The sequence below is a fragment of the Triticum dicoccoides genome, chromosome 3A (genome assembly GCF_002162155.2).
Source record: "Triticum dicoccoides isolate Atlit2015 ecotype Zavitan chromosome 3A, WEW_v2.0, whole genome shotgun sequence".
In the NCBI taxonomy this organism is placed as follows: Eukaryota; Viridiplantae; Streptophyta; class Magnoliopsida; order Poales; family Poaceae; genus Triticum; species Triticum dicoccoides.
The window spans coordinates 1729524-1741252 of record NC_041384.1 but is presented as its reverse complement, the minus strand read 5'-3'; the positions used below and the strand labels follow the sequence as shown (position 1 = coordinate 1741252).

Here is an 11729-nt window from a genome sequence, read left to right as displayed (position 1 = left end):
ACGCACACGCACACGCACACGCACACACACACACGCACACGCACGCACACGCACACGCACGCACACACACACACACACACACACACACACACACATGAAAGTTCAAAGGATGGAATGACATGGTTTTTGTCCTAGTAGCATTAAAAGAGGGTAGAGAAATTGATAACATTAGTTGGAACTTGGTCGATGAGTAAAACAATAGATGTGAAGGTTGTGTTCCAAAATTTTAATAGCATATGTCAATGGGCTACAAGTGCAAGACCTACTTTCACAATATGGTGATGTTTGGTTTAAGGCGAACTATTATGCTGATGCGTACGAGGACATGAGAAATGATTATATCGACAAACAATGGCCCAACGATCATATGATCTGAATGTTATCACAAACGAATAGAGAGATTGGTGGTGCACGAAGGGAACTGGGCCGGAGAGGACAAAGACTGACGGTTTTTCCCAGGTTCAGGCCCCCAGATGTGTAATAGACCTATGTCTTGCATTATTCCATTGAATGAATATGTATAATAAAGACTTGTCTCATACACTAGATTAGAGAGCTCATCCTTATTTATATAGGGGAGTGGTAGTCTGGTAAACACTTATATCCTGTATGGATTGGAGATCCCTGGATATATGGAGAGCCAATCTCCGTATAACCATAAGATCCCTAATTTTCATGCTCCCAACCTTTACACCTCTAGAGTTTCCACTTGGGTACTCGAAACACAACACCTTAAGGTCATAGAAGACTCATTAAGGAGTGAAAGGTCCAGACCGTTCGTATGGTCTTCCCACATGAGGAGAAACACATATTCACTGAGAAAATACTCATTTGTTAAAATACATTAAGTATTTTTGGGCATACTCCACCCAAGCACTTTGCATGGCTATTATATACCTGACAAACAACACAAACCATTCATTGTTTGCTTGGAATTGTGCAAAGATTTCTAATCTTTTGTACTACGCACTTTATATGATTATTAGCTCACTGGTAAGCAACCATTTAATGTCCTTGGAATTGTGCAATGATTTTTGAAACCTTATTTTGTACCAGAAGATATATCCAACTAAAATTACTATAATCATCCATAAATCTTATGAACTAAAATGTCCCTATACATATATGTGAGGATAGAGAAAAAGATGACTTGTTTCCTATTGATAACCACAAAACACGTGAGATTATTAAGATGGTGAAAATGGACCAATACGAAAGTAGGATTGCCCAATCGACTATGCCATGTATCTACAATGGGTGGGGACGTGGTGGCTGCAAGATCTTGACCCTAGGACGACTGCCAGTTGTCAACAAGATAGAGAACCCTCTACATGTGTCTCAAAAAACTTCTCTGTGATTCATACGCATTATAAAAACTATTCATGATAAATTCTAGAAAAAACATTATTCCCATAAGTGATTTGATGAACATAAAAGGGAGTTTTTGCAATCTTAGGAACATAAAGGCTATTATCAAGATATGACAAACATAGGATTATTACCACCTTGTTGATCGCATGGATCAAGGTTGGATGAATATTTTCCTAGGAATGAGAGATTTTGCTGCTCCATTATGGCTTGAGAAGACATCATATGAGAATACAACTTAGCAAGCGACACCAAATTGTTTTGAGTCATGATTAATGACAACACAGGATTGATGGAAATATGCCCTAGAGGCAATAATAAAAGTGTTATTATTATATTTCCTAAATCATGATAAAGGTTTATTATTCATGCTAGAATTATATTGACCGGAAACTTAAATACATGTGTGGATACATAAGCAAATACTGTGTTCCTAGTGAGCCCCTTCTAGACTAGCTCATTGATCAAAGATGGCTAAGGTTTCCAAACCATAGACATGAGTTGTCATTTGATAATGGGATCACATCATTAGGAGAATGATGTGATGGACAAGACCCAACCGTTAGCATAGCATATGATCGTTCAGTTTATTGCTACTGCTTTCTTAATGCCAAATACATGTTTCTTCGAGCATGAGATCATGCAACTCCCGGATACCGGAGGAATACTTTGTGTGCTATCAAACGTCACAAGTAATTGGGTGATCATAAAGATGCTCTACAGGTATCTCCAATGGTGTCTGTTGAGTTGACGTGAATCGAGATTGGGATTTGTCACTCCGTGTAACGGAGAGGTATCTCTGGGCCCTCTCGGTAATACAACATCACAAGAAGCTTGCAAGCAAAGTGACTAAGGAGTTAGTTACAAGATGATGTACTAAAGAATGAGTGAAGAGACTTGCCGGTAACGAGATTGAACTAGATAAAGAGATACCGACGATCGAATCCCGGGCAAGTAACATACTGATAGACAAAGGAAATTACGTATGTTGTCATAAAGGTTCAACCGATAAAAGATCTTCGTGGAATATGTAGGAATCAATATGGGCATCCAGGTCCCGCTATTGCTTATTGACCGGAGAGGTATCTCGGTCATGACTATATAATTGACGAACCCGCAGGGTCGCATGCTTAACGTTCGTTGACGCTGGAGTAGTACTGGGATATTCGATGAGTGGTAATCAAATGTTGTTCGGAGTCCCGGATGAGATCCCAGATGTCACGAGGAGTCTTGGAATGGTCAAGAGGTAAAGATTTATAAATGGAAAGTCATATTTTGGGTTCTTAAGAAAGGTGTAGTTTTTTCGGTATTTACCGGGAAGCTTCCAGAAGGTTCCGGAGGATTCCGGAGGGGTCCGAAAGTCCAGAACTGGGTCCACTATGACCCATGGGATAGCATGGGCTGCGGGGATGTCCCCTGGCCTTATTGGGCTAGGCTCACCAAGTCCTCAAAAGCCCATGTGGCTAGGGAAAGCAAAAAAAGGAAGGAGTCCTAGTAGGAATAGGATTGGACTTGGAGTCCAAATCCTCTCCCCCTTAGCTGCACCCTAGGCCTTGGAGGGGCTGTTTCCCACGCCCCTCCACGTATATATAGAGGGGAGGGGGCGCCCCAAGAGTACACACCAAGCCCTTGGCGCCCCTCTCTCTCCCGCTACTCCATAGCTCCACCGCCTCGTCCCGGCGACGCTTAGCGAAACGCTGTCGGTGCTCCACCACCACCATCACCACCATGTTGTCGTGTTGGTTGTGATTCCATCTACTTCTCCTCTCCCGCTTGCTAGATCAGGGAGGAGACATTGCCGAGCAGCACATGTACTAAAGTCGGAGGTGTCGTCCGTTCGGCACTAGATCGGTTCGATCGTAATTGGACCGCGAAGAGTATGACTACATCAACCGTGTGATAAAATCTTCCGCTTAGTGATCTACAACGGTATGTAGATGCTCTCCCCACTCGTAGCTATACATCTCCATGGATAGATCTTGCATGTGCGTACAAATTTTTTATTTTCCATGCAACAATCCCCAACAAGGATTGTAATCAGAACTGATGCCACCCAATAGATATGAGAGCGCATGCTCTTTGGCGAGAGGGGATCCTTCTAGATCCATTGTATCATCGAGCTCGTTTATTTTGTTGAAATAGTCATTTGCCGAGAAGTCATTCTTCCTCATATTCGCCAATTGCCCATGAACCAAGTTTTTTTTTTTTTTTGCATTGGATTGGGAATAGAACATGCAACCTAAGTTAGAGAAACGCTTGGCCATGGTTGGCATGGCCGGCACATGCCCCAACATATTTGGAGATATTGACGCAAGCAGGGAACTCAACATTTAGTCCTATTTGACTCATGATTCATACTCAGGGTTTGTCACCTTATTACTTTTTCCTTTGTCTTTTTTGGTTACAAACTCCTTGGGTGGAGCCGCACTAGTCCCATAAGCATACCCGAGGACTCGATAACACAAGCAAGGCATTACCTGATTTTCCATCAGAGAAAGTTCCTCGGGTCCAACGTCACATTGATTAGATAAACTGGACAACACAAGAATGTTCAGAAAGGAGGATCTAGGCATGGTGTTTGAGCATATTGGAGAGGCGGCTCTCATACGATACCATACAAAATAGTGATATCAGATTGGTTGGGATGATGGTGCTTCGGCTAGGTTAATGTACTGCACCAAAGACTTGAGATATAAGTTGTATTTTGTTTTGTGCTACAACTAACAAGCCTATTCAACCTCAAAAATGAAAACAAGCATATTCGGTTTATAGAACACAGAATATTGGAGGAAGAGATAAAATATAACACATTTAAAATTTAATATTGTAAAATGTACAACAAGCTATGATTTGACAAAACTTGTTATTGTAAATTATAGCGGGTTATTATAGATTGAAGATTGATCAACATTTTCTTCGTACGTCGACCTCGTTTTGAAATTTAACATGGTGAAGACACTAGCTAGCAAGTTTAGGTGTTTCCATCCCTGTCATAGTAAATTAATAAATAGATATCATGTATTGTCCATGGATTTTTATTTTACACAGTTCTGTGTGGGGTTTTGTGTGTCCACAAATTGATTTACTATCATACCAATGCCCTCAGTCGTTCGGTAATTCTTGAAACATCTATGCCAATTCTGATGCTGAAGGCCTGCAAAATAAAAAAAAGAGGAATTTACGAAATTAATTAAATTTATCATTATTTTATATTTACATGGAGTCCTCCAAAAATATTCCAGTCGCATCTAATTAAATTTAGAGGGTGCTTGGATTCAAGGGATTTATTTTAGTCGGACTAAAAATAGTCTCTTTAAGAGGCTAAAGCTCCAAGCACCTCTGACTAAAGAGGGACTAAAACTAGTCTTGAGACTAAAATGTTTTAGTCAGGGCACCCCTACTAAAATGTGGATTAGTCCTCTCTCTCCTCATTTAACTCCTCTCTTTAACACAGGCGAGTTCTGGATTGAAGGGTTTGGAGGATAATAAATGCTCATTAACTTGATTTTAGTCTCTTTAGTATTTGGATCCAATCATGGGTGAGGCTAGCAAGTTTTAGTCCCACTACTTTTAGTCATGAGACTAAAACGTATCCAAGCACCCTCTTAGCACATACATCTAGCTAGTATGGCAAGTGCATGGCAAGTGTGTACATATAAGGTTATTTTGAAACTTTTTGGCTACCTTTCCTCTATTTTTATTTTCTTGCTATGTTTCTTCAGCCTAGGAAAATGATTAGAGTGGTATTTAATGACCTGCAGTTTCCTCTCATTGTTTACAGGGACCCTCTCGTATTTTATTTTGTGCCTTTTTACTTGTATATACTTCATTAATTCAGCTTCATTATGCACTAGATACAAATAGCACTCTTCAAATAAATTTGAACACATATTTTTATAGGCTATCGAGCCAACACTCCAAAAAGGGGAAACACTTTTGACACAAAAATCATTTCATTCAGAAACTAATGCTTTAGATATGAATCCAGTGATACAATTTTAATGCCACATAACGCATATTTTATTGGTCTAACTAATTATTTGTCAAAATTTGGATCCGAGGACTCGTGCATGGCTTACATTTTGCAACATAGATGTATTTACTCGTCGCAGATGCAAAAGAGTATACTTATATATGTAACTATACCTATATATGTACGTACCCGAGAGTGTATAGTGTAAAATATTTTGTGGCCAGCAACGGAGTGATTGGCGTTGACGATGTCGGCCCCTTCTTCTTCATGGATGGTGATCACCTCATGGAGCTTGATCGGTTTCTCGGTGCTGCATATAAGCCTCACGTCCATGCTTGAATCGTCGGGTTGTCGCACCTCCACTACTGTTGGTGATGCGTCCAAATATTTATCTCCTTCCAGTGACCCCGCACCACTGCTTGTGGTAATGGTGGTAGTGGGCATTGAGATGTCACTAACTCTCCGTAAGGTAGCCATGGCTTGTGCAGAGGTCTTCTTACGTTGTAGCTCATCGACCCTCTCCTTGAGCTTCTTGATGTATGATGCGGCCACATCCAGGCTGCCTAGTTGGGTCATTGTATCCTACACACACATTTAAGGCATAATAGTGTGAACAGATTATGGGAGCTTTTTTTATTTCATGACATGATTTCCTTGTCACAAATAGACTTTCCATTTCAAGACTATGGAAGAGTTGTAACTTTCTGGTCTGTATATGGTGATGCACACAATTACACACAACAAACCTTTTGGATTTCAAAACTAGATTACCCAAATCATCACGCATAAACCAAATTGTGGATTTTCTTAATCCACATTTGGTTTGTGCTTTGTAGTTGTTTTTCCACCATACCTTGACATGCCATGAGCTTCAAAAATGGTTCACCTCCATGAATGGTTTCAATGGCGGTTTTCGCCACACGGGGCTAATGAATGTGTGCCAATGTTTTCACATAGCTCATTTTCACTCTTTCTTATCTTACTCTATGATATTTTCAACTTTGTGCATATCCATAGTTGATATTTGGGTTGTGACTTAATTCTTGAATTATCTAAAAGATCTTACAGCGTACTATCTTTATGTCCATTATCAATTGAGTTTTACTTTCTAAATATCATAGATAATTCAAGAATTAAGTTAGTGTGTCCCTTTAATTAAGTTACTCTCATTATTAGATGGGAATGTTTTGCATGAACAGCCACATGGGCCATCCCGTCTTATTGATGCACTTCATAAAACAATATTATATGCATTCTCTTATTTGTGGACATGTGAATTCAGAGCTGGACGAGTTTTGCAAGATTGCAAGATAACCCTAATAATACTTGCAAGCTGCAAACAGAAAGACTTCACATTTCAAACGTGACAGTAAGTTATTTGCTGAGAATTCGGGGCTGCGTTTTCAGAATATGGCAGAAAAAACGAACTCAGTTGAGGAAAGCAGCACATTCCAACAAAACTTAATACCCGTACAACTCAAATGCTAGCTCCCGTGGATTACGATATTTCATGTGATGAGGAAGGACTATACTAGTGGCCATTACAATAAATCATTTTCACTTATGAGGGTATAACTAGATCATATTGTATGGTGGTACCTACTGTGAAAAATATATGTCCAACAAACACAGTTCATTACCATTCGCCACTTAAATACGCGGAATACGTAAACATAAACTTATTACTTTCTGGACGGGATGATATCACAATGTAAACATGGAGAACAGAAAGCTCACAAGCTAGCACTAACGTAATGAGAAAAAAATAAACATGTGAAGAGAAGTGTGTTCTTGGTCTCTTCTTACAGCGTGGGGGTTGTCTTCTTTGGGGATGAGGGACGAGAGCTTCTCGCAGAGCCTCTTCATGTGCTGCCGCCTCTCCTTCTCCGACTCCTTCTTCTCCATCAGTACCTTTGCCGTCGGCACACCAGCCGTGCCGCTGCTTGCCCTGGTCCTCTTCCCGCCCCTCGCCGGCTTTGCTTTCACCTCCATCTAGCTCAGGGATTAGAGATTGATCAGGTTGTCTGTGTCAACGGGTGTCGATCGAAATGCAATAGAAGTGAAGAAGAAGATACCGAGGCGCAGGCAGCTGCTAGCTTCATGGTGGCAGGATGAGAATGGAGGAAGAAGAACAAGTGCTTGCGTGGCGTGGTTTAAATGGACGTGTACAGATAAGGGCCAGCCAAGGAGGCCTATGGGAGCTCTCTACTACTGCATGTATATATAGGGAACTTGAAAATATTTTTAAAAATGTGTGTGCGTGTGTATATATACTATATACGAGGTATATGTGGCTGGAGAAGTGAGATGCTGTACGTACACATCCTATTGGTTGGAGAGGGTTCAAGCGCCGATGGAGAAATATCAGCGGAGCTTTGCCTGCCGCTGTGTTGTTGCTATTATACTGGCAGTATACGTACGTACAAATGCAGAATAGACATGCAGAGCTCCGTGTGTGTCGGCAGCGCGACACGGCATTCAATGCGGTGGCAGAGGTGACAGCAGCGTGGACGTGGATCCATTGGTTAAGCAAGAAACCCGGCCATGCGCGCTCGATACAGGAACGACATGCATGATTGAGCGCAAGTGGGAGCTGCGATTTCTGCCGTTTGTACCTCGCCATTGTTGCTCTTCACAACAATAAACATACTCACCGATCCATATTACTTGTCGCTCAAACGAATGTATCTAACACTGCAGTAGATACATCCATGCGAGCGACAACTAATATGGATCGGGAGGAGGAGTAGCAATGTAATTGCAGCTGTTTTTCTTTGGCCCACTTGGGAGACGAGGAATGTTATTTTTTTGCTCGTGCCACTTGCATTGATTTGCTTATTGGTGCTCGTCACGCGGCTGTGCCATGTTTGCTAAAATGTTGGTGGCCACTAATTTGTCCCAAGAATGATTTGCCGATGATGAATAGATACTCGTGCTCATGGAAAGTCAAGCCACCGGCGATTCCCCAGCTCATCTCAACCTGAAGGAGCGCAAGCTTAGATCTTTATGTCGTCGAGGCTCCCACAAACTGGTGATGAGTGCCAATATCGATCTTTTTATTACCATATTTGTAGTTAACCGGGCACAAAATAGTTTTAGTTTCATCCGAGAACACATGTCATATTATGCTTCACCGGGATAGGCTATGGATTGTATCAGTAATTATGAAGGATCTAAAAAAATGTAAGGGTTGCCTTGACGAAGGCATATATATGGATGATGGTATGATTATATTCATATATGTTGTCATTATATTCCTACCTAGCTGGTCGAACATTGCATTGTTTTGAACCGATGGCGTTTTTGTCAATTACGAACTCAAATGTAACGTATGAGTACTGTAAGTCTAACCATGTGTGGAAAGAAAGAGTTAGCCAAGCAGAAAGCTATAGAACAATAGAATTAGACAATAATATGATGCTGAATGGATGTGGTTAGTGCTAAAGGACAATGTTTACAGAAAACACACCCAGAGAATAGAGAGTATGTGTTGCAAAACCTATAGAAGGGGTGCATGTCCTTGCAGGCAATGCCGTAGTTAACCTAGCTAGGCATGAGGTTCGGATATGAATTGTTTACTTTTCAAGGCCATGTTCCATAATAAGAATTGTAAGATCAACTAGATGATGTACCACCGCTACAAATTGTTTGTGGTCGTTGGTCCATTGAACAAAGGACCACTAGGTAGCATCTCGACTATAACATTTTGAAGGATAAGGGAAAGTGGGTCTCGTTGCACCCCCCCCCCCCCTTTCTTTGTTTGAAATCAAGAGTATGCAGTAGAAATGTTAACTTTACTTTATTATTAGCTAGGCTTCTCAAGGTCTGCCTGATTTAAGATTTTGATTTTTTTTGTTATTTTAACAGATTTTCTTCCGACGAAGCAGCATGAATTTTTTGTCTTGCCACTCGACTATTATTTTAGCAATTTCAATTGATTTATCTTTGTACTCTATTGTTGCACATATCAAATACAACTGCTATATTTGTAATGTTTAACCATGTTTTTTTTTACTTTTTACCAGTATGCTCGATTTTATTTTGCGGGTTTGATTTAAATTCAGCCGATTCTTTGTTTTATTCCTTTCTTGCAACTTTAACCCAAACCAGTGCTACTTTTAGAAATGTGCAACTATCTCTTTGTAGGTTGTAAATACATTCATTTTCTTTTAATGTTTACCAATGCCGTTATTAGTTTTCAGTCAATGAAAGGTTTAAAAAATTCAATTGAACCACAGTGAGACCAATTTTATAACGGTGAGCTTGTGGATAGAGTAATACCGTAGATGGTCTTGATTGATGTCTAGCTCCAATGGAAATAACAACCAACATGGTCGAACCGGAGCAACATGTGTAAAATTGAACCACAACCAACCCCACAAAATCAGTAAGTGAATTGACAACCGACATGTATACAGATGATGAGATGATGTACATCTGTATATAATGTATCACATTCCTAGCTCTCTAGCAGGCCGAACGATAAATTATCCTATGGTCAAACTTGTCGATGTCAGATACTAATTGGCACCACCCCAATACTATTTTTCTAGCCATATGTGGAGAGAAATAGCTAGCTGAGAAGATAGCTAAATGACAAAATAATTACAGAATAATTTGATGTTGACTAGATGTGGTTACTGCTAAAGGACAATATTTAGAGAGAATAGACTGTGAGAGTATCTATCACAATAACTTGTAAATTCTGAGAGTACCTATCATGATAGCTTAGTTTTTTTTTTCCTTTTCAAGGCCAGCATGTTCCTTAATAAGAGTTGTACCGCCAGCATATTGAATGGTAGATAAACTGCCATCAACTAGATGAGGTATGACTGCTGCAAATCGTTTGCTGGCCTTGGACCATCCAACAAGGACCGCTAGCTAGTATGTCAACTACACCATTTGGAAGTACCAGGGAGGGTGGGTCCCCTCGATGCAACCGTTTTTGTTTGTTTGTTTCCTTGTTTGTGAAGGAGAATTTGCAGTGAAATGTCATCATAAGTACATTATTAGGCTTCTCAAGATCAACGTAGCTTAAAGGTTTGATTTCCCCCTGTTTTAACATAACTTTTTTCTATTTGTTGACTGGATTTTTTTTATGTTGCTAGTTGATTATTCGTTGGCGATTTCAGTCGTTCTATCTACTCTAGGGTTGCGCATGAATCCCACACACTAGTTCAACATTTCAAAATATTTAACTTTTATATTTCCAAAAAAGCAACTTTATTTATTTAGTCTTTTTATCATCTAGATGTTCGATTTTCCTTTTGTAGATTTGATATGAAACTAGTCAATTCTTGTTTTCTGAGCTGCAGTTGCACTTTAAACCTGTATCTACTGTACTTATAGAGATGTGTAACTATCTTATTTTTAGGTTGTAATGTGCAACTGTAATTTTTATTTGTGAAATCGACCTTTTTCTCTTTGGGTTCCGGGTGGACTGAAAGTGTTCAAAAAGTCTAGTGGACTGATGAACTGTCAGGCAAGATTTTTATTTTTAGGGGTCATGGTTTAGATTTGGTGGGTACGTTACTTCCGTTAGGTTCATCGCGCAGCATGCACTAATCTATAGTTGGCTAGCTCCTGACGACTGATATACAAAGAGAAGCAGAGCTGCATGCGTAGGCGGTGGTGACGCGAGCAAGCGTGACGTTTGCACCAACAAGTGCAGCAGTCAACATTTAACTGCTTTTGGTTGCTCTGCCACCTGCCAGACGTAGAAGCAGCAGGTCGCTTGATGACACTTGTTCATCGATCTACGTGGCTGTCTGTCTTGAAAATAGTAGTATCTTGTGTTCCTTTCCCTGCCTGCCGGCCGCAGCCTCTCCATCGATCGATCCAAGCAATAGTAGGCTTGTGAATCTCTACCGGTACCAATCTCGTGTGGTGTGCTAGATGTGGATGCATGCATGCATGGATCTGCGTACCCATCCGGTTTCTTCCATATCAAGATCTTCTCTTAGGCGGGTCATAATGGGGAGTAATTTAGACTAGTGTCATATGCATGACACTAGTCTAAGTTACTACCTCCATAGTGCAAAGTATCTTAATAGTAGTGTCATAGTTTGTTTTATTTATTGCCTTATAGACTTATTTTACCTCGGGAAGCACTATGTTACAGTAACATATTATGTTACTCCAAGCACCTCTCTCCTCATTAAATACTTGCCACATAAGCAAAATTGTCTTGGAATGTGTTAAGTTACTACCTAAGTTACCCCCACTATGGCTAGCCTTAGAAGCCTAGTTCTCGTGTACACGTCGGTCTTGGAGGACGATGGCGTCGTCTATGCACAGTTACTCTGTTGAAGGCCTCGTCTAGCTCTCTCTCACGTACTCGCTCATTGTAGATATGGTCATTGTTACAGTTTGCCTATATGACTTTGCT

At 40.4% G+C, this 11729-nt stretch overlaps 1 protein-coding gene across 1 annotated transcript; it reads right to left on the bottom strand.

Moving 5' to 3' along the window:
• Positions 1-4338: 4338 nt before the first annotated feature.
• Positions 4339-7539, bottom strand: LOC119266576 (transcription factor bHLH168-like). The gene is made up of 4 exons (XM_037547807.1): positions 7417-7539; positions 7148-7333; positions 5531-5923; positions 4339-4522 (listed from the first exon to the last, which is right to left on the bottom strand). The coding sequence occupies exons 1-4, from the start codon at positions 7441-7443 to the stop codon at positions 4457-4459; spliced, it is 672 nt and encodes a 223-aa protein (XP_037403704.1). The 5' UTR covers positions 7444-7539; the 3' UTR covers positions 4339-4456.
• Between the last annotated feature and the right edge of the window lie 4190 nt (positions 7540-11729).

Bases quoted from the DNA above. Each gene is read 5' to 3' on its own strand.
- LOC119266576 (XM_037547807.1), bottom strand. From the start codon at position 7,443: ATGAAGCTAGCAGCTGCCTGCGCCTCG. The intron at 5,924-7,147 runs GTAAGAAGAGAC...ATGTGTGTGTAG, and splicing joins AAGAAGACAACCCCCACGCT to GATACAATGACCCAACTAGG. The intron at 4,523-5,530 runs GTACGTACATAT...TTTATTTTGCAG, and splicing joins TTTACACTATACACTCTCGG to GCCTTCAGCATCAGAATTGG.